The sequence below is a fragment of the Halichoeres trimaculatus genome, unplaced genomic scaffold, assembly GCF_033239565.1.
Source record: "Halichoeres trimaculatus isolate MK-OKI-2021-1 unplaced genomic scaffold, fHalTri1.1 fHalTri1_scaffold_7, whole genome shotgun sequence".
Classification (NCBI taxonomy): domain Eukaryota; kingdom Metazoa; phylum Chordata; class Actinopteri; order Labriformes; family Labridae; genus Halichoeres; species Halichoeres trimaculatus.
The window spans coordinates 17,475,691-17,498,724 of record NW_027437185.1 but is presented as its reverse complement, the minus strand read 5'-3'; the positions used below and the strand labels follow the sequence as shown (position 1 = coordinate 17,498,724).

The window sequence follows — 23,034 nt, the reverse complement described above, 5'->3', positions numbered from 1 at the left end:
GTACCATGTCTCCCCAATACGAGGCGCCAAATAACAGTCTATGGGGAAAAGAAGTAGGGGGAGGGGCGAGCGCAGCCCCGGGTCTGTTCATTGGGCTAACTAAAGTCCATCAACAAGCTAGTTAGCAGTGATGAACGCTATCGGTGATGCTCAAGCAACAAGAGAATATGGAATAGCTACATGAGGGTAATTTTGGTGCTTTGACAATCATTACTGAGCTGAGGACAGGTCAGTTCCGTAGGCTGTAATTACCTCCTCCATTCATGCGGTCGCTGGTGCCCAGAGGAGTCTGAGCTCTCCGTGGCGGGCAACCTCAGTCACCATCTCGCCGGGGACATCACGGCTCACTTACCGGTATGATTGTTTTTCCTCTTAGCATGCTAACTGAGCTAACGTTGAACACAGCAGCTTGCTGTAATGTTCATGTAGGGATGGGTACACATCAATAGGAGACTTGAGGGCATATGTGTGTTCACTGCATCCTTTGTAGCTCTCTACTTGTAACGGTGGCTGTAACTGCGGCGGTAGCAGAGGTATCAGCGGTTCAGGGGGACAAGAAGTGATCATGTAAACAGAAGTAATTGTTAGCAGGACGCTGCTAGTCAACCAACCAGTGGCACGTTGTTTTAAGCTGATTCACGTGATCACTAACAAAAGCTCTGTATGCACTTCAGTGGATACGTTTTTTGTGCTGTAAACATTCAGCTTATGCGGATACAGTGTACAGTTAATGCTTGAGACGGGGAGCCCATTCATTGGCGCTGATTAGCTAAATAAACAGGATTTGCACACAGGATTTAGCTCATGTTTATTGACTCGATGTTTTCTGTCGTCCTTCACACAGATTAGGAGCATGGTGGTCCCGGACAGTACTACCGTGGTCACACAGCCCGACCATGGAAGTTCCACTGGCCTCACGGAGAGCTCCAACCCGGACTGCGAGGAGGAAGAGGAGGGAGGTCAAGACCTGGCAGGGGTGGAGCTTGAGGAGGTTCGAAAGCTGCAGGAGCTGGTCCGGAGGTTGGAGGTCCAAAATGAGACCCTACGAAACAGGGGAAGTAAGACTATCATCCACAGAGGAGCCAGCAGCAACAGCAACCTCACAGCCGCTGGCAACATCAATGAGGCACTGACCTGTGAAGAGATGACCAACTCCCACCTGAGACTGGAGCACAGTGGTAGCACTGACTTTGAGCTGTCACCACCCCAGGACAGCAGCAGTGGTGAGGACATGTCCCCTTTACCCATGGCCAACAGGCTGGAGGAAGAGGATGGAGAGGAAGAAGTAGAAGAGGAAGAACAGGGCCCATGTGGAGGCTTTCTTACCTTGACATGCAGCAACGGAGGGGCTCAGTCCCCGGGGCTAAGCCAGACGCCAGAGAGCCCCTCTCAGGGAAGTTATGAGTCAGAGACACTCGCAGAGAGCGACTCAGGGGTTGACCAAACTGCACTGGATGAGGTGGATGTCCTAGATTTGGAGGATGAGTGTGCAGAAGTTGAGGACGAAGACAGTTGGTATGTTTTGATATCGCACTGCTTATGCATAAATCAGCCTGTCATTTTCCAGTATGCATTTCAAATCACTGACATTTCAGTTACAGGGTTTGAAAATTAACAGACTGATATTTTAAACTCTTCACATCATTTGAAAGTTAGATGCTTTAGCTTCAGAGAAAGTTTGCCACTGCACAAATCAAAAATAGAAGGGAGCTTGCTCTTTGCTTTCCTTGGTGTGAAAGATAGAGGAGCCCCTCAGCTAGATGAGTCACATTTTCTTTTTTACTTTAACCTCTGATTTGAACGCGTGTTACTCCCCCACAGGGCAGTGACTGTGTACTTTGTAGCTTTAGATTATTGTTTTTTAAGGAAAGATGGAAGCTGCATTTATTTCTCATCCACAGCACCAAGAAAAGTCTATGTGGCCAGAAAGCTTGGTTAGCAGCAGCCAAAATTTAAATTTCTTACTCTCAAAGTTTAATGTGATCAGAGCAAAATGAAAGTTGGCTGTGGAGGAAAGACACTGGCGTGACACGGAGGCGTAGAAAGAAAAGGGCAGCTTTCCAGAGTGAAAAATCAGAGGCAGTGTGACATGTGAGAGGCCGTTGGTTGTCTCTTCAGCTTGACTCTGAGCTCTCTCACTGTGATAAACATCAGGCATGAATGATCAGCTTCCAGTTTGTCAGGTTTTGATGAACACCAAGTGTTTTTGTACCATTCCCGGTCATGTAAATTAAAGAGTGATAAGAAAACTTGGGCACAGAGTGTTGTTGCTCAGAAAATAGTTTAAAAATGATTACTAAAGTTGATCCAGGACAGATTTACCTTTTTTAAAAAGCTTGTTGCCATGGTGCTCAGGATCAACAGAGCTGTGTCTAGTTATTGTTTTCAAACTGTAATATTTACTTCTCAACTTAGAGGAACATTTCCTCAAAAACACAGCAATAGAAGGGTCATACCTGTTATTTTTCTGCCAGAGGTCAGTCCACACACGTTTGTTTATGTCCTTGCTGTAAACAGGTACCATATTGTGCCTCTTATGCGTACTTTAGAAGCTCAGTCAAGGGGCTTAACAGGCAGACCATTCATGCCTTATTCTCCGTTTCCCATCATTAGCCGTACCATATGTGCTTTGTGAGGTTATCATAGCCCAAACATGCAGTAATCCCAACAGCGACATAATCAGATCTGCTCTGGGCTGGATGCCGCCGCGTGGCTCAACTGCTTTGGGTGGGATTGCACAGCATGTGACCAGAGGACCCCCCTGTGTGAGCGCTGCATGAAGAGGGATGGAGACACTAGAACCGAGATTTTAGGATCTCTTGTTGTAGCATATTTGATGTGTTTTTAAGTTACTTAATTAAACAATACACAGATAATGTCTAAACCTGCAAATGAAGTCAAAATTGCAGTTTTGATGCTCATCTTACTCTCAAACTCAGAGGTACTTTAGTCTCCAAACTTGCCTCCAGGATGTTCCATGTGACTGAGGTTGAAGACACTAAAAGAAGGAAGAGCTTTTTGCAATTATGGAGTGGGTGGTAGGGCTGAACGATTTTGGAAAATAATCTAATTGTGATTTTTTTTTTACCAATATTGCAATTGCGATTTAGCATGCGATTTTTGGGGGGACATTTATCTTCAGCATCATTCACTAAACACAAGCAATAAATCACTCTATAGTACAACCAATATGACTAAGGGTACTGTCAACATATAAACAGTTCTTTCCTGTAGGCCAGGTCTACATGTTAAGAGATGAATTGATACGAATGACATGTAACTATTACAATCACAGCAGAATATTGACTGATTGATTTAACTTCAAACCTTGTTGACATGTAATATAATCATCATCAAATACTTTAAATAAAATCAGAGAAAGGAAGAAAAGCACTGCAGAAAAACAGGCATTGTATGAACAATAATTTGGAAATTAACCATGAATCCTCTCCTCTATGAATCCCACACTTAATGAAGTGCAGAAATATAAATAAGACCCAATCTCTGGCTCAACCAGTAACATATGTCAACATGTGGAATTCACTTTTTAAATGCACTTTTAAACGTTTTCTTTTTTTTTTTTTTTGTAATTGCAGTCTTTGCAATTTGAGAATTGCGTTCTATCACATTGCCATGTCATTTTAAATTCGATTAATTGTTCGGCCCTGGTGGGTGGATTTAATTCACATTTAAAGGATTACTCTCACCAGTGCTTTTTGTTTAAAGGGCCCATGATGTATATTTGTGGAATGATTTAATACCAAGAACAATAAGAAAACCCCAATAAGATAAGGGGAATAAATTAAAGCAGACAAACCTTTCTAACTTCTCATTAAGTTTGTCCAATTTCTCCATCTTCAAAATTTTCTCAAATGAAAGACTACCTAAAAAAAAAGCCTCATCTCTTTATTGCAGGGATTAATTCTCAGTTTGACACATTTATTGGTTTGGAAGTTGAAGTTGTGGACCTGTAGATGCAGCTCAGAGTCTTGCGTGAATAGCTGCAGCCTGGTGAAAACCTGTGACCGACACTCACGTGTAAACGGATCGACCGCAAGCAGAACCCGCGTCATTAATCCACATCAAACACAGGGTTGGTGTGTGAGAGAAGTAGCTCCGCACGCACACACACACACACACACACACACACACACACACACACACACACACACACACACACACACACACACACACACACACACACACACACACACACACACACACACTGGAAAGCTTTGCTCCATGGTCCAGTGTGTGACCTGAATTTTGCTCCCTGTATTGTTGCCCGCTCCAGTGGGAAATGGGTTCTTTTGTGTTTGTCCAATGGGAAGATGATTTCTAGCTGATTGCTCTAGAACCGGTCAGTCCGGGTTTTTTGTGACTCTTAAAGGATCAGCCCTCTGTTCAAAGCTTGTGGGAACTCTGGAGCCACCAAAAACACAAAGTCAAGATTTGGTTTTAGACAGTCACTCTGTGCAAGTCCCTGGTCATTTTGATTGAAGCCAAGTATGACCCAAAATGTAAACTGTTGGACTTTATAAGTTATCATTTTGCTAACCACTAAAACTGCCCAGTGGATTAAAATGGGCTGAATTTGTGATGGCAGCATTTCATCACACTGATTCAGAGCAGGATTTATCCGTGCAGTGATGGCAAAGATCCAGGCTGAGGCTGTGATAGGGATGTTCAAAGGTGCATCACTCACTCTCAGTTGGATCTAATAACATTATTCACAGTGTTTAAGCAGCTCGGATGTTTGTTTGATGCTAAGCTGTGGTGGGGTGTTAATGCTGCCAGTGCTCACTCATTCCTCTGATGTACAGCTTGAAAATCACTCTGGCTGTGCATGGCATGTTCAAAACCACTGGAAGTAAACCATTCAAGCCAGTCGTCTACACTAATCTTCATCCAGTTTTCATTCCAAACTTTTGCTCTGCAACGACTGACACTTTTGACAAGAGTGTTTCACAAAAAGAAGATTAGGCTTACTTATTGAGCCCTGAGCTGCCGCCACCTTACCTCAGTTTCCCAGAATCCTGTATTACTTTCCCAATCCCTTTTTGTCCCTTTGCTCTTAATTTCCTAAATAACATGTTTTATTTTCTTTTCCCTTCAGGTTGTATGTGTCTCCAAAAAAGCAAGTAGCAGAGCAAGGCCCAGAGTCACCGTTGAAATGGTGTCGGCAGGCTCTTGACCACCGCAGCCCAGAGACGGAAGTAGCTTGTCGGACCCTGATCAGCCGCTTGGACCAGTGTATGCATCAAACTAACAACTACATGCATTTTTACAAACAGCAGTTTCAGCATTTTTCATTCTTTTATTTGTAAGACTGAGCCCTCCAAACCAAATTTCATTTCAAACAGAAAACACGTTGGTGTCTCCTCTCTCTAACAGTCTTAGAGTCACATGTCAGTGCTGCAGGGAGAGAAAGAGTCTGACCTCCTGCTGTGAACGCACCTCTGTGCTCTTATTTACCGCTCACCTTCACTATGCATGCACACAGATCTGTGTGTTTAAGTCCTAAGACAAAGCCAAAGGGATGTGTACACAGTTTGGACATCTCTCTGCGCTGACAGAAGTTTGTCTCTGATCCAACAGACACCATATATTATTCATCCCACCCACAGCTTTTACTTCCTGCACGCTGCAGAACCTGAACAACAAAGCTATTCACACCAAAACTGAAAGGCTACATGGAAGTCACAGGCTGGATTGGATTACCTAACCCCCAGGGCTGGCTCTGCTTTTTTTAACGGCTGCACTGGGCCATGAAAGTGCTGTGTGAATTAGAGCATATTTAGACAATCTGTGGAAAGTTTAGGGCTGTTCAACCATGTTGTTCAAGCAAAGATATTTTTAGATATAAGATGAATGTAAACAGTTCATTACTTAAATAACTTTTTTAAATGTTCTTATGGTTGAATAATATCAGATCAGTCTCATACATTTAGATATTAAACGCACTGATCCTTACTGAATCATCTCTGCTTGAAGTTTATCTTTTAAAGTGATACTCTGGGATGGAACAAGTTGGGTCCTATCACAAGGTTTAGGGCAGAAATTACCCCTACAGCAGTGTTTTTGTGCAGCAGAAGGCCAGGGCGCTCGCACCAAACACCCCCTCCCTGCTCCTCTGCCGGTTTCCTCTGCACTCAGACGGGGCCAATTTTTACTTGACCAAAAACAAATAAATGGACTCCCACAGAAAAAATCTGATATCGGTCTGCATTCACGCTTTATTTAGAGAATTTTCAGCACGTTACTTTCACACAAAAACACCGCTTAATAAGGCTCTAGTTCTCATCGTGGCGTAAAATGGCGCTACCTGTGCTGCAGAACCACAGCTGGCTATGAGGCGCTCGCCGCTTAGTGTATCAGTCCGCGCGCGCGGAGTGCCTGATATAAACAAATGCAGGTAGTCTGCCAGGACAAAGAGTCACGATGAGAACTAGAGCCTTATGTAGCGGTGTTTTTTTGTGAAAGTAATGCGCTGAAAATTCTCTAAATAAAGTGTGAATGCAGACCGATATCAGATTTTTTGGTGGGAGTCCGTTTATTTGTGTTTTTGGTCAAGTAAAAATTGGCCCCGTCTGAGTGCAGAGGAAACCGGCAGAGGAGCAGGGAGGGGGTCTTTGGTGTGAGCGCTCTGGGCTTCTGCTGCACAAAAACACTGCTGTAGGGGTAATTTCTGCCCTAACCTTGTGATAGGACCCAACTTGTTCCATCCCGGAGTATCACTTTAATATGTTTCCAACTGCACAGAGACTTTAATAATACTGCTGCTGCTGGATGTGAAACACCACCATCAGACCAACTCACTGTGTTTCCCTTGATCTAAATCACATGCTCACGACATCCTGCTGTAGCAAAATTAACACACACTTCTGCACACATTTGTTTGGTTTGTGAGGAGTCACTGTTGATGCCTCTGAACAAACAGAGCTCATTATTACTGCGCATCAAAGCCAGTTGCCCCTCTATACAAAAGAAGACCTTTTTTTATTTCAAAACTTATGATCATGTGCTGCTTCTCTTTTTGGTTGCCCCTAAGTGTTAAAACAGCTCTCAATGCAGTTCAATGTCTCCAGCCTCTGCTACATCCTGACACCAACCCAGAGATGTCCTCACGCTCATGTGATAGCTCAGTGGATCAACAGTGATGCTGCCAGTAATTTGTTAACCGCCACACCCTGGGACCTGTATTCACTTTCACCCTGCTGTTTTGCACTTTGCACAGCCACACCTACATGAACTGAAGGAACAGCTGTGTTTGCTGACTCCTGAATAGTTGATACACCCAAGAACTAACTCTGCACCTTTTGTTGCCTTTGACATAAATGGATCTTTTTTGATGCTCCATTATTTTGATCCCAGCCAGTCTAGACTTTTCTGTATGTCTCATTTATTATACTGTCCTCGTAATGTGTGCCCTGTCTCTCCTCTCCTGTCCCCTGCAGCATCTCGATGGAGGAATATGTACAGTAGCCCGTCGGCAGAGGCAGGCTCGGCAGGCTCTGGCCTGATCTCTCCTGGGTACCACAAATCAACTAACAAATCCCTACTAACCTGTGGCAGCTCAGGTATGGCATGTCATTAACACGCTGTGCTCCTTTTTTCTGCTCATCACTACAATGGGGCTGATGTCAGTTATTGTAAGGATGTAGGTCAGCCGATATGCGTGTGCACTAATGTGTCAACAATGTGTCCTGTTTGGGGGTCTGAATGGTATTTTGGAAAAGCTTTTGTCAGTGTTGCATGTTTTACTCAATTAACGTGTTGCATACACTGGACAATGATTTTAACCATTTTTCTAAAGGAATCTTGGTTGTTCATGATAGATTTCCTGTTTTTACAAAGGGGTGATTATTTATCAATGTTTTAAAGTCAACAGAGACTCTAAACTTGTTAATGAAAGGCAGCCTGTCATAAGACTGTTACCTAGGGGTTAAAAATTGTGGACATGTGAATGCAAAAAATGAATGTGTATTTGGAAGCTACATGCATGACAAAGGTTGCTGTTTTCCCCAGCACCTCAGGCAGATGTAAATAAATTCAGATGAGCAAATAAACACAATCACTTCAAGTTTTGCTTAAATCACTGAAACAACAAATACAAAGGTAATAGTACAAAATCATCTGGTGTGTTCCCAGCAGCTAGAGAGCACACTTTTACACTAGCGTACTTTAACTGACCTGTATGCAAAGTTCCCTTCCCGTGATCTTATCTACAGGCAGTTTTCAGTGTCTGCCCTCTCGTTAATCTTCAACTGCCCTTTGTTCTGCAGAGATAATTCTGATTTCTCATGAAAACCTGTAAATAACAATTCCTTGCATGAACTTGGAGACCCATCGCTTGTGGGTGATGACTCTGTTTAACCCCAGACTTTTTACATAACCAAATGCCTGTGGATGATTTTGTCCTTTCCCATCTGTATCAGTCCATGAGTTGGGCCTGTGTCAGGCAGACATGGCTGGAGGAAAAACTTTGCATACTGCTTTTCTGGGCATCAATGACAGACAGCTCTTATTCTGTGCTGCAGGGCTAAGCTGGAGTATCTGGTGGAGGGTTATTTTCAGATAAACATGATGAGTAGTACACAGTTGTAACTACTTAAGTTAGAATAGGCAGAGTTACTTAAGTTAGTTAAGCCACGTTTCGACCAAGCAGACCGTTTGTCTCAGTACGGCGCACATTTTGTGCCGTTTCCACTGACCTATCCCGGGACAGGTCCCCAAATAAACGGGACGAGCCGTCCCACTTTTTGGGACCCTTTCGTATGGGTGCCAGACTGAACCAATTTGCTCTCGTAAGGTGGAGCAACACCACTGACAGCGGCTGCATTTCTCCTGGCGGCACACAGATTTCTCTGAAACAAAACTTGATTGCGCTTTGTAACTAAAGAGCTACATGCCAATCACAGAGAGGCCTAAATGCTGCATGTCTTCCAACTAAGCTCTTTGTTAACTGGGTCGGGTTTTTCTTCTTTGTTGGATTTATTAGCGGGGTAAACTGTGTCACTCTGCTACGGCGTCACGCTATTGTTTAACAGCTGCAGCCTTCGGCATTCGGCTTACACGCCGCCTACCACAAGAGGGCACAGTTTGCTGTGGAAACACAAACAGGATCAGGCTGTACCAAACCGTGCCAAACTGAACAGAACCGGACTGCTTGGTGGAAACGCGGCTTTAGGCACACATCTGTGCCTGATGACTCTTGGCTCATTGATGCTAGCTTCAGTCCACTCCTTGTGAGACTCATAGGGGCTGTGAGGGGTTTCAAAGTGATCTTGAAAAAGTCTCCTTCTAGATATATGCCTGATCATAATCCACATTTAAAAATCACATTATTAGGGTCCAATTTAGGTTATTTCAAAATGCTACAACGCAGCTTCCTGATTAGGTCGAGCAGGACTGGATTGATTTACAGCACATCTAAGTCTCTATGACAACACCACGCTAGCTAATGAAGTTTCCAAGTGAGAAAATAGATCTGCGTTTTTCTCTGCTGAAAATGATTTCTGTGATTAATTATGTATCGATGGTGGACACAGGTGCCTAACTATCAGACAGAAAAAGGACAGAAGAGCAGAGGAAAGATTAACAGGAAAGAGATAAATACATGTGATAATTTTCATTCCAACCCACAGTCAGCAGTTATTCTGCAGTGGTCTGTTTAAACTTGTGAGTCTATCAATAAAATGAAGAGCGAGGCTATATTAGCTCTGCTTGGTAGATGACTGGCAGGACATAACCAGTATTCACTAAGATTACACATTACCGACACATCTCACAGCATCAGGCTGTCAGTAGCACTACATATGGTTGGCTACTAAACTACTGTACAAACTGACAGTTTGCTTGCTGTCATGTTAGCCCATGGATACGTCGTAGCACCAGGCTACTAGTAGCGCTGCTTGTCGCTGACGTATGGTACAAACTTACCATGTTTGCTTGTTGTCACGTTTCAAACAACAGGGCTAAGTAACTGTACTGATGAATACCTTACCTTGTCGTACTGTATCCGGTTAAAAGTTGTCTTGAACAAAGAAAATCTGTTCCAAAACAAACACACGCTTGGTTAAGTCACATCTTTACGACAGTACATGAGACTCCAGGCCAGAAGGCGGAGAGGCAGTCCAATTTAAATAAATCCTCTTCATAGCATCTTTAAGGTACTGAATGGACTTTTCTTGACTACCCTCTCTGCAGACATGTGAATAGTTGAATAGTTTCAGTACAGCGGGACTCTTGAACAGCCAGCCTTTTCAGCAGTGACCTTCTGTGGTTCAGCCTTTTTGTGGAGGGTGTCTGTAATCTTCTTAAGGACGACTGTCATGTCAGCAGTGAGCAGTCCAAACATATCATAATCGTGTTGTTAACAGGCATATTTCTGTATGTCATTCTCATTGTAAACAATCTTTTCACTGAACATTCAGCCTGAAGTCCTTTTCTTCTTCAATCAGTTTATTCAACACTGAACTCACCAGTGGCCAGAAAAAGTCTTGAGACTAAAACACTGCATCCTCTGCCACTTGTTTAGCTTTGACAACATTTCTTCCATTGTCAGTTGTTAAGCAACCAGTCCCATTTAGCTGAGCTTGTAGCTTGATGGGGCATCCCACAAGGCTTCAACTATGAGCTCTTCAGTGTGATCTTGGGAGAAACAACTGGTCTAGAGGGGTACTTTTAGTGTCCAAGTTTTCATTGAAATATGCCATGAAGCTTTTTCTCCTTTATTTCTGTAACTTTTCCATCAACATGAGGATGAGCACTTTCCCTAAAGCAGTGATACAGAGTTAGCCATAATACCAGCCCTTGAAGCAAGCTTTTGTTTTGAAAGCAGCTAAAATTAAGGGGTAGTCTAACATTTGGGAAACTAATTTAATTCTGTGAAAGGGGTCTATTAACCAGGATGGCTATTTGCTCTGGTCTCATATTCAGTTTGTCTTTTTTTCATCTTTAGTCCGTGAGGCAGTCACAGTTAGATGTTGGTTCTGATCCCGTCATGTGGTTGCCCTGTGGCTGAGCAGTGTTACAATGATTGAAGTGTGTCTATAATTTGATAACTGGACAGTGCATAATCATTCTTCTGTCTGAAAAGCCGCTGCAGCCATCATGATGCAGTTCCTGGTAATTTAGCCTGAGTGAGAATGTCAGGTCTCTTTCTGCAAACCAAGTGGAGATGACCCTTTAAAACCTGGTTAAAAAGTTGGTTAGAAAGTATATATGTTACAAAAGGTATTTTACAATGTGTTTACAGGTGTCACAAGCATGCAGTCAGCCCTGAGTTCACAGTCCTCTATAGACAGTGAGCTCAGCACATCAGATGACTCCATCTCAATGGGCTACAAGCTGCAGGACCTCACTGATGTTCAGATCATGGCACGCCTTCAAGAAGAAAGTAAGTCATGGTGGTGTTCTCCTACTATCACATTCATTTATGGCATTAAATTCTGAAAGGTTAAATATTTAGCAGCTGATGAGGAAGGAGCCTGAACTAGCACAGAAAATGAATCAATTCATCCGTAGGTTATGTTGGTTCTTTAAAAGCTCAGTACTCTGTTGTGTGTTTCAGTATCTTTGGGCATTTGCATGGCTTTGTATACACACAGGTTTCTTTTTCACTGAATAACATTTGTTTTTCAGGTCTTAGACAGGATTATGCTTCCAGCTCAGCGTCCGCATCACGCCGCAGCTCCACTGCTTCTCTGCAGTCTCTGCGCAGGGGCGGCACGTTCAGTGATCAAGAATTTGACAGTTACAGTCTCGAGGACGAAGAGGATGAGTTCTGCTCTATGCCCCAGCGACGACATCGCTTCACCCCCTCGCCCTTGGGCTCACCCCGGTGCCTGTCTCCCTCCACTTCCAACCACGGTCAGGAATACAACAGTAGACTTGCCGCACCACGCACAAGAACGCCAAGAAGGTCCCTCCAGGGCCCCAGTGCAGAGCTGCTTAAATTTGCTAAGAGTGAGGGTAGGCAAAATTAATAATTCAGCATTTAAACTTTGTGTCAAGATCAGAGTGACCGCCACAGAGATTCTTTTGAATCAGAGCTACAGAGACACACATAATGTCATTACTAAATCCGTTTATATGTGTGGTTCCAGAGGAGTTGAGGCACAGCATGCCCAATCTGGCCCCCCGCACCAGCCTACGTTCCCTGGAGGCAGTCAGAAACAGCCGCAGCATGGAGGCTAACCTCCAGAGCTCTGGCAACCGCATGTCACGCCTTCCACACTCCCCTTCCACAGGTAACCCCTACCCACTTCACCTGGTGTGCACCATGCCTCTAACATCAAGTACCATGCATTTGCCCTGCATACAGCCAGTTGCAGTGTTGCTCTTATCCTACCACCTCCTAACCTCTGCATGACAACAGTTATTGTTTTACTAATATCACTGCAGATCCTACCAAAAGGATCCTTCCTAAGGAAGTTTAAAACGGTAATGGCACAGCAAAGCATTTTCCTTTATGATTTAGCTGATATCTTTCACAAGCATGCAGGTGTAAAGATACATGCTCTTTGCAATAGTTGCTCACTATTCAACTGATCTGTGAATGTCAGCAATGTGCCAAAGAAGCTGCGATGAATAGCCTTAACAACCAAATTAAAGTATACTGCAGGTATCGTACTTTTAGAACCTGACAAGTATTGTATGAGAAAAATTAAAAATATTTTCAGACCTTTAGTAAAAGAAGTGGGGTTTTTTTGTTTGTTTTTTTCGTGCAAACTTTATCGAACTCCTTGGAATATGCAAGTTAAAAAAGGATATTTTCGTATTAATTGAATTACATTTAAATAACTAAATGAATACATTTAAATATTTACAAAAGAAATATTTAAAAAGGCAATCATCACCTAACAACTGTACTTTTTGCCTCTTCACAAACATTCATTTCCATGAGAAACAAATCAACATGAAACATCATGATTACAATTATATATAAAATGGATTAACTAGATTAGATGCCATGTTTTTAAACAGATATAACAGGAAGACAAAGTTTATAATTTGATGTATTGATACATCCCACTACAATAAATCTGTTGTCAGCTGTGATATCAGAGCAGATGCTTCGCGCAAATTCTGTCGGTCTAATCCTGACCACAAAAGAGTTTTTCAAATCATCCCAGATTTATCCATCCCTTTGCTGTCCACCCATCTTTTCTAACAGAGGTGACTCAGGTAACTCTTCCTTTACCTACCTGCTACATGAGAGCAGAGAGACAGGGGGAAGTTATTGGACCAAAACACTGGTCTGCCTCTGAATGCTACAACCACTGGTGAGGGTATTTGCTGTACAAAATAAAAGATGTATGTAGTTAAGACTCTGTGCCTCTCTTTCACTCAAGGTATGACTTGCAGTCGGCTGCGCAGCAACGGCCAGTCTCCTCTCTCCCTGCGGGCGCCTGTCAAAGCCGTTGCACCCATGGCAGCTGGACGTCAGGCTTCTAGAGGTCTGCCTGTTATTCAAGCCCCTCCTGCAGGTAGGGCCCGTCGGGTCCAGTCTCCAGGGTCTGCCAACGGTGGAGCCTATATACCTGGGAGAGCCTCCACTGGAGCAGGAAGACCTGCTGTGGGCCGAGGACAAGCTGCACCATCAGCATCCACCAGGAGTAAACTTTCACAGCCAACCAGAAGGTGAGAGTTGTTGTCAACAGGCATTTTATTTACTATGCAATGACAAATAAAGTTCTATTCTATATTATTCTATTCTATTCTATTCTATTCTATTCTATTCCATTCTATTCTATTCTATTCTATTCTATTCTATTCTATTCTATTCGTGAGCTTGTAGGGATGATATTTAGTCAACCCTACAAGCTCTAAAACCATTCAGCTTCTCAAAATCTCATCCTTTCCTTCTGTGTGTTAGAGATTAACGATTTGTTTATTGACAGGTCTTTGGGCATGACCAAAATCTCAGATGAATCCTGGAAAGATGGCTGTTACTGAATCTGACTGCTGATGATGTTCACTGCTGCAACCCCCACTTGAACTCTCCTCACTTTACGTCTCTTAGTACAAAGAGCATCACAAAATGTGTCGTACAACCTTTTGGTCCCCAATTTCAAACTGGAACGCCGGGCTGCACTGGATTTATAGTCGAGACTCATCTCTTTCCTCGCATGAAATATTGTCAACCCACACAGAGAAGATGTGTAGGCAGACAAGACAGCACATGTGCACACTCCACTTGTGATATGGACCAACTTTGAGCTTCCAGAAGATTTGTTGTGTCAATTTTACTTATTTTTTCTATGGTGATTGTGAGAAACTGCTGGAAAATTAAGGGTTGTCGTACTGTTTTATTGATGTAAATGATATGAAGTCAATTCAAAGGAAGGTTTTGCTGGTTTGTTCTTTTTCTATGTGAATTCAAAGTAGATGAAGGAGCTGAGTGTTGCATGCTTGGTTTTATCTTAACCCTAAAGCCAATCTATCATTACATAACTGCAATATGACAAATCCCCCATGTGTCCCAAATGATCTGTATGAATTTAGGAATGTTGGATTGGTATATAGTGAAATTATCTTCAGATTTGTGTTGTATTTGTGTTTTGCTATTTGATTATACAACAATGCAACTCCTGAAAACCACACTGCCCTTATAAACAATACAAACAATTAAAAAAACTTTATGGTTTGTGCCAAGGTGCGTTTCCGCTGCAACACTCTTTCTATAATTCCAGGAGTAATCTTGATTCATGAAGGCTATTGTTATGGTACTGTATTTTCTTGGCATTTCTACTGCATATCTAGAGGTGGTTTCAAGTGTTTGCTTTTGGATACCACGGTTAAAAGAAGAAAAAGAAATTGTTTATGCACGATGGCCACCTGCCTTAGACAGCTATGCACCCTGATGCAGAGTGCCTCTGAAAATTAGAAGCTGTTGAAAAAATGATTAATAAAGTCTACCCTGAAAATACTTGTGCAGCATGCCCTGTTTATTTTTTAGGCCATCTATATGCAAAGGCGAGGTGTGTGTGTGTGTACCGCAGGCTTAAAAGTCACCCTATGCAGTGCATCTGCAGTACAGGCAGTGACAGCAATATTACCGTCATCAACACTGATGTTTCCTGCGTGCATGAGCAGACGCTTTACAAATGTGAGCTTGACGCTACCCACCCCAATGTGACAAAATGGCCTACAGGCCTCATCTGCGCATACTAAGTCTCGGAGCGCAGTTTGAAATAACATTTAAAAAAAATATTCCCTCATACGATAAATTGTGAATGTTGTGTGTCGGGACAAATCATTAATATGTTCCCATACAGAGAATGCCTGTGTAATGTAACTCTGCTCTCTTATGCATGACGCAAATAGTAAGGGATCAGCGGTAAACGAGGCCACGCATTGTCTGCCCCCCGCCCTCCCTCTGCTTGTCAGGAAGCAAGCTGATTGGCCGAGGCCTAGCAAAGGGTGCCCGGGGATCCAAAACTGCAGGCCGCACTTAGCTTACCGTCAAAAATAAACCAAAACAAAAACAGACAAAATTGAGAAGGGGGAGATACACCGATAGAGTCGGAAGACGACGTTATCAGGTAAAATTATTTTGAATCGGTTGGTGAGGTATGTGGAATAAGACGTAAGGGCCCAGTCGGCCGTAGCGGGCCTCTTTCAGCCTTTTGGAAATCAACATGGAAGATAATGCGGCACAAGCTGCATCGCTTAGCTTAGCAAGCTAGCTAGCTGAATGGACGGCCTGTCTCGCACACGCTTTAATGACATGCTAAAAATTCCCACCTTTAGATAGAGTAGTGTGTTGAGTGCGTGAAGGCATTTACTTATATTGTTTAGTTACGTGATTTGATTTGTGTACAGTCAATAATACGAGTTGTCGCATTCCCTCCATTAGCCGTTATGCTAAATCAAAATGGCGCTCGGAGGAACAACCCTAGCTCGCTGGCTAGTTAGCTCTAGTGGGTGGAGGGCGGTAGCCGCCCTAGTATGCATTGCATAATGTCTGCGGTACTTTCATTGGCGGCCACAAACACCAAGCGTGTGTAGTTTTACGCTCAGAGTCCAGAGTACAAGACATCTAATGATACTTTTACATTTGCATTTGGGTGATAGTTTCATTTAAAGATGGTATACCCGTGTGAACTAGATACGCATAACACAACCCCGCCACTGCAGATAAATTTGTGGACTATTATGAAATCCTATGTGGCGACGAAGCATCGTGTCCCAAAAGACAAGCAAGAGTGATTTCTCAAGAGCAGTCTGAGTTGCTTGTGGTGAGCTTGTCATCATGCACACTGGGCGGGACAGTCTTTTGTTTTTGCTGGGCTCCAGCCATCAGACCTGACCAGCTTCAGGTGTAAAGCTCCATGTCGCTGCTTAGTTAAAGCTGGTTGTAGTACTTGTATCGGGCAATAGATGGAGCCAGTGATGAAGAAAACAAAAACAGACATGCCGTTTTTAAAGATTCTGAACACAAGAACACTTTATTGTTTTTAAGTCTTTACAGCTGTTCACATTAAGCAATTCACAACCACATCCCTCTCTTCTGACTGATTTGTTTTTGTCTTTGTGTTTGTTAGGGGAATTGCTAACCTTGATGGAAGGAAGCACATCAAATATCTCCCTGGTTTTATTTTAAGGGGTTTGTCATCAAATGTGAAGGTATGTAAGGTCAATATTGGATATTTTCATCAAAGCAAAATAACAAAAGAAAGCAGCTAACATGGCCCTCAATTTTTAGCCTTTTTGTTTTTGCTGAGTGAAGACATGGATCAAGGAGGAGGGGTGTTGGAGCTTCACACTCAGGAGCTGAAGATGCCCCATGCTATGATCATGCAAGACTTTGGTAAGTGGTCAAGCAGGAAGTGGTGACAGCCATTGTGTTGTCCAAAGTGTAGAGGTTCAGCATAAAGTAGTAAATATTTGAAAGCTCAAAACCCAGAAATATTTCATCTAATGTTTATTATATGTGTAAATGTAACTGACTATGATAAGCAAACATTTTCACTTACTCAAAAACAGGTATCTGTCTTAGCTGTGAAAAAGTGCAAATGCTCTTAGAGCCACCTAGATAATATAAAGTGATGTAATGTGTCAGGAATGTGATGAACTCTAGGTCTTGTGGTTAAATTTTGTAAAATCTCTTCTGCAGCTTGCTGTTACACTAGCTTGTGGCTTTAATGATCATTCAATAGTATTTATGCATCCATCTCTGTGTCTTGTGTTTACAGTTGCGGGCATGGGGGGTCTTGCTCACATTGACGGTGAGCATATTGTGGTGTCGGTGCCCGAGGGTATGCTTCTTTCTGATGTGATGACAGATGAGGGCATCCTCCTGGAACATGGGCTTGAGGTGGAAGGCCTTGAGACCCAGGTGGTTCATGGCTTGGAGACGGAAGTGGTGGAAGGACTCGAGACAGAAGTGGTGGAAAGCTTACATGCAGATGTAGAGGGCTTGGAGGCCGAAGTGGTCGAGGGGCTACAGACCCAGGTGGTAGAGCTGGAGGCTCAGGTTGTCGAAGGCCTAGAAGGTGAAGTGGAAGTGGAGGGTCTGGAAGCGCACGTGGTAGAAGGCCTGGAAACAGAGGTAGACGTCGAGGGCTTAGAGGCTCACGTTGTTGAGGGCCTGGAGGAGGAAGTGGAAGTGGAGGGTTTGGAAGCTGAGGTCGTGGAGGGCCTGGAGGTCGATGTGGAAAGCCTGCAGTCTCAAGGAGTAGAGGCCCATGAAATAACCAGCGAAGACATGGTGGCCTCTGAACACAGCGTGATCATGCCTGAGAATATTTTGGGCACAGAAGTTGCAATAGAGGAAGCTCTGGACCCCCGTCATCATCATCACCACGTCCTCACCTCAGACCTCATTCAGGATGCGAACCACCACCATGATGACATGCCAGACCAGGTGTTTGTAGCCGAGCTGCTGTCTGAGCACCAGGACAACACTCTCGACCATCAGCTTGTATCAGAGGGTTTGATGGTGACAGAGGCCAACGCTGAGACCATAATCCATGAGCAGCTGCCAACAGAGGCTGTTCCTCTGCAGACAGATGAGGAGGATGATGCAAGAAGCAGCTCAGAGGATTACCTCATGATCTCCTGTAAGACAACTTGACACATGAAATCATAGCATTCTGTTTCTATGCAGTGCCATGGTGTTGTTTTTTTTAAGTGATGTTTTGATTAACTAAAATAATTGTGTTACTTCAGTGGATGAGGTGGGAGAGAAGTTGGACATTGGAGACACACCACTTGAGATCAGCACTGAGGTAATGGAAGACAAGGAGTCTAAAGAGGAGGACGGCTCTGAGGTCATCAAAGTCTACATTTTTAAAGCCGAAGCAGATGATGATCTAGGCAAGTGACACGAAGAGTGATTAACTCTTTTCCAAAAGAACATTAACTGTAGATCATTTCCTTGTAAGTCCAGCTCAGATCAGAAATTTAATCAAGTGATCATTTTCGTTTTCAGGTGGAACAGAAGTCATAACTGAGGATGATTACCAGAATGGCCACCCTGACCTGGAAGCTGCATCATCAGGCAGACTCGGTGTTGGCCGTGACAAGATGGTCTACATGGCAGTAAAGAACCAGCCCAAAGAAGAAGAGGATGATGACGATGACAGCGATGATGATGACGATGATGACATCAGTATGTTTCTTTGTACCCTAAATCCAGTCCCTCCTTTATGAGATGTAATTTGATAGTTTAAAAAAAGGGCCAAAGGCTTGAGAGATCAGTATGACATGGCCGCAGACGTTAGTTTCATTTTTAGATTTTTCCCAAATATTTGCAGCTTTTAAAACAGGCATGGATTTATAAAATGTGTCACATATTACAGTTCTGTAAAGCTTTATGTTATACAAGCAATCCTTTGTACCATCCCTGATAACCGATGGCCCCATAGTGTCTCATTGATGGATAAATTAGAATTGTCTTTGCAGGTAACACTGCTGATCAGGTGAAGAACGGAGCATCTACACCATTTTTGCAAATTCGAGAAGGGCTTGGCACTAACCGTGTTATCAAACCCAAACCGAAGAAGAAGAAAAAAGGAGACACCAGGCAGTGTCAGACTGGTAAGAACAGCTGAATGTACTGGGATATTTGGTTCTGTGGTTGTGTCAAAACACAGAGTTGTATTGTTAAACAATTACACAGCATTCATTCTCATCAACCATGTCTTCCAGCTGTTATCATTGGACCAGATGGGATGCCTTTGACCGTCTACCCCTGTCACATATGTGGAAAGAAGTTTCGCTCACGAGGTTTCCTAAAATGCCACATGAAGAATCATCCGGACCACCTGCTGAAGAAGAAGTACCAGTGTACAGATTGTGACTTCACCACAAACAAGAAGGTTAGTTTCCACAATCATCTGGAGAGTCATAAGCTACTGAGCCACAACAGTGAGCGCTCTCCTGAGTACACAGAGTACACTCGGCGCTACCATGAGTCCAGCCCCCTGGGCTCCGACAAGCTAATCGTCAAAGACCGGGAGCCCAAACTGCATCACTGCAAGTACTGCGACTATGAGACGGCCGAACAAGGTCTGCTCAACCGTCACCTGCTAGCTGTGCACAGTAAGAACTTTGCTCATGTGTGCGTTGAGTGTGCCAAAGGCTTCCGCCATCCATCAGAGCTGAAGAAACACATGCGGACCCACACGGGTGAGAAGCCCTACCACTGCCCGCACTGCGAGTTCCGCTGTGCAGACCAGTCCAACCTAAAGACTCACATCAAGAGCAAGCACGGCGCAGATCTGCCTTTTAAGTGCAGCCACTGTCCTCAAGCTTACGCGGATGCACGAGAACTCCAACGTCACATAGAGATGGTGCAAGGCCACAAGACCCACCAGTGCCCACACTGTGAGCACAAGAGTACCAACTCCAGTGACCTGAAACGACACATTATCTCGGTACACACCAAGGACTTCCCCCATCAGTGTGATGTGTGTGAGAAAGGTTTTCACAGGCCTTCTGAGTTGAAGAAACATGCGGAGACACACAAGGGCAACAAGGTGCACCAGTGCCGACATTGTAACTTCAATGCCCCTGACACCTTCACTTTGAGTCGCCACATCTTGTCCTTACACACAAAGGACCTTCCTTTTAAGTGCAAGCGCTGCCGGCGAGGTTTCCGGCAGCCTGCTGAGCTAAAGAAGCACATGAAGACACACAGTGGTAGAAAGGTTTATCAGTGCCAGTATTGTGAATATAACAGTACGGACGCTTCTGGCTTCAAACGCCACGTCATCTCCATTCACACCAAGGACTACCCCCACCGCTGTGACTACTGCACCAAGGGCTTTAGGAGGCCTTCAGAGAAGAGCCAGCACATAGCCAGGCATCATAAAGACATGTTGATGTAATGTCATTGCACACACACTCCTTTCTCCCAAGTAAATCTGTGTCACACACCAACAGGTAATTTTAGTGTATTAACAAAGAAATAGCGGATTTAGGTTGTTGATGAAAACAGCACCATAAATGCCGCTCTGTGTTCTGTGTTGTGGGCGTGGACCTCCTCCCTCCAGGAGCAAAGCAAGAACACATTTTAGATGGGGTTGAAATTTAAAAAAAAGATTGTGTGTACACTGAGTGGGACGTCTGTAAATTGTGTTTTGTTGCAGAAAATCACCTATGAACATTTATTCAGGGTCTCAAATGTCTATATTTTTATACCCACTCAGCTGAAATGCTGCAAGATGATGACTGTGTCCTGTAAAACAGAAAGCATTGCTTCAAGTGCTTCATGCCAGTTCTTCAGATTATGTGTAATGAGTACAGGAGAAGTTTCCCTCCAAAGTACCAACAAATATCTCTTTTCATCATTAACCAGCTTTTACCCTGACATCTGTTTTCGACACCATCTGGTCTTTGAGGACCATTTGTCAGTTTATTAATGCTTTTGATTGATGTAGACACACATTGCGCACCTTAAAAAGATATCACAATAAATCAAACATTTGGACTTCCATCATCTGGAGTTTCCCACCAAGTTTAAACACTTGGAAAATCATTCAGATCAGTCATGTATAACATAGGCTATATTCTCCTAAATATGTCATAGGTGGAGTCAACATTGTAATACGAGAAGGAGGAACGGAGCAGCTGGTGTTTTAGTAGAATATCCCTTTAGTGTACACAGCACATTTGTGACACAGAGCTCTGGTTTGACAATGAACAGGTGTATTACTTATCAACTTGCCAGATGGTTGGCTTCACGTTCCATAACTTTGGAGTTGTGATACCTGACTGTCGGTGCACGCTGCGTGTGTGTGACGTTACACAGATGTGATCCGTCAGCTAACCATTTAACTGCAGCCATGCCTTACATCTGTCTCCTTATCCCTTATATAAGCACTGATGAACACAGCTAATGAGAAAATAAGTGATTTTTAACCCTCAAACATACTGCGCCAATACCATTCTCCCAGAGATTGTGTGTTTGAGTCAGTAGGAAGCACTTTATTAACTTTTTTTTTTGTATTTTAATGAAATGTGTGCATACACACCCACACACATATATATTAAAAAAAACCTAGATGATAAACAATTGCAGAGCTTTGTGAGTTGGTAAAGGTGAACCTTGTTTTGAGTGTTATCGCTAGCAAATGGGCGCAATCCATCACAGCATCAGAACTGACTTGTGCTTGAAAGTGGTGGGTGAAACCATTTATTGTTTTGTTCTATGGATAAATGATTGGGGTTTTGTGTTTTGTTTGTGCTCACTAACAAGTTTCCCAGATCCTCGTCCTGCAGTCCTAAATAACCCGACCCATTGTTCCCTTCAAGTCAGTGGTCATCATATTGGCATTAGTCTTTAAAGTATGCACATATGCTGTCTCCATGAAATTAATTGTGGTATATATTAAAAAAAATCCCTGCATTTTGTGTATCTTAGTCAATATTTTCTTTCAGTCTGATTGTGGATAAACTACTGGTGGGGAAGAACCAAAATAAACAATTATCTTTTTACGCTTTTTGTCCTCTCTGTCATGGAAAATCAACAATCTATACATATCTCAGAAATAGGCGGCTTTATTGCCATTTAACACCTGCAGAAGTGCCTACATGAAAAAGGCTTGGTCAGAGCATGCCGGGGGGATTTTTTTAATTACTTGATCATAGATGATGCTTTTTAATGTTCCTCTGTAAAAGATTTAATGAAACAACTCTTTAGGCTAATCAAAGTAGGTTTCTACCAGATAGAACTGAATATTTTACTCTCTGCTGCTAAATATCGCTGTGTCCCTGGAATTGTTGAAAATTTTGGTTGGGACCTCTAAACATGCTTTCCAAAACTTATTTTATTTAGTTTTTTCGTTTTTAGAAATAGCATCTCAGACAACGATTCTTTGAACACAAGTTAGACCTTGTTTCAAACGCACAGTTCTGGCCAGACAGAAAGGCTTAATAATGGTTATCAGTAACCTTATATCACTGCAGCTGTTCTGACAAAAATTGATATGTGAGTGATTGGTCACTTTAACCTGTACGTATGTTACATATAATGTAGGATTTTGTGTCAACCTTCACCTTTCAGATCCTTGTCAGGTGTTACATCAACAACAGCCTTATCAGAAGCTGAACTCCAAAAAGCCAGTATTTTGCATCGTCTATTTGGGTGGGTGGTGTTTTTGCCTTCATTGCTAGGACAATGGGAGAAAAAGGAGATGTGGAGGAAGATAAAAAACAAAGGTCATGACCAGGAGTCCACCCAGCAACCACTGCAATGAGGACAATTCATACAGCAGATGCTTAAACCTCCTGGCTAAGCAGCATTTCATTTCACCAGAATCGGTTTTAACACATTACAGACTCACTGCGCAGATATTAGGATTGAAGCACCTGTGAAACTTGTGGTTTGTGTTCTGGTGCTGTTGTGGACACTTCTTGTGTACGTAAGTTATTTTCATTGACTAGAAATTAACACCCTGGTTTCAGTTGTCAGTACAATGCGACACACAACAAGAATTTGTCCTGGAAACTTTGAGTAGGGGCCTTTTCTCAAGGAGCAGTTTATCATTTTGGTCTTGTTTGCCTATGAAGCTCACAAAA

At 43.1% G+C, this 23,034-nt stretch overlaps 2 protein-coding genes across 2 annotated transcripts; both read left to right on the top strand.

Moving 5' to 3' along the window:
- The first annotated feature begins 56 nt into the window (after positions 1-56).
- Positions 57-14,925, top strand: LOC141793326 (SLAIN motif-containing protein-like). The gene is made up of 9 exons (XM_074673904.1): positions 57-354; positions 845-1,515; positions 5,117-5,253; positions 7,458-7,580; positions 11,261-11,401; positions 11,647-11,976; positions 12,111-12,254; positions 13,359-13,647; positions 13,908-14,925. Exons 2-9 carry the CDS (start codon positions 854-856, stop codon positions 13,960-13,962), a joined length of 1,881 nt encoding a protein of 626 aa, XP_074530005.1. The 5' UTR covers positions 57-354; positions 845-853; the 3' UTR covers positions 13,963-14,925.
- Positions 14,926-15,344: 419 nt separating this feature from the next.
- On the top strand, positions 15,345-21,951 carry znf711 (zinc finger protein 711). Its single transcript, XM_074674415.1, has 8 exons — positions 15,345-15,551; positions 16,554-16,635; positions 16,715-16,819; positions 17,205-18,071; positions 18,181-18,327; positions 18,443-18,622; positions 18,916-19,050; positions 19,162-21,951. Exons 3-8 carry the CDS (start codon positions 16,741-16,743, stop codon positions 20,340-20,342), a joined length of 2,589 nt encoding a protein of 862 aa, XP_074530516.1. The 5' UTR covers positions 15,345-15,551; positions 16,554-16,635; positions 16,715-16,740; the 3' UTR covers positions 20,343-21,951.
- Positions 21,952-23,034: the final 1,083 nt, after the last annotated feature.

Bases quoted from the DNA above. Each gene is read 5' to 3' on its own strand.
- LOC141793326 (XM_074673904.1), top strand. From the start codon at position 854: ATGGTGGTCCCGGACAGTACTACCGTGGTCACACAGCCCGACCATGGA. The intron at 11,977-12,110 runs GTAGGCAAAATT...GTGTGGTTCCAG, and splicing joins TAAATTTGCTAAGAGTGAGG to AGGAGTTGAGGCACAGCATG. The intron at 13,648-13,907 runs GTGAGAGTTGTT...GTTTATTGACAG, and splicing joins CTTTCACAGCCAACCAGAAG to GTCTTTGGGCATGACCAAAA.
- znf711 (XM_074674415.1), top strand. From the start codon at position 16,741: ATGGATCAAGGAGGAGGGGTGTTGGAGCTTCACACTCAGGAGCTGAAG. The intron at 16,820-17,204 runs GTAAGTGGTCAA...TTGTGTTTACAG, and splicing joins TATGATCATGCAAGACTTTG to TTGCGGGCATGGGGGGTCTT. The intron at 18,072-18,180 runs GTAAGACAACTT...GTGTTACTTCAG, and splicing joins GGATTACCTCATGATCTCCT to TGGATGAGGTGGGAGAGAAG.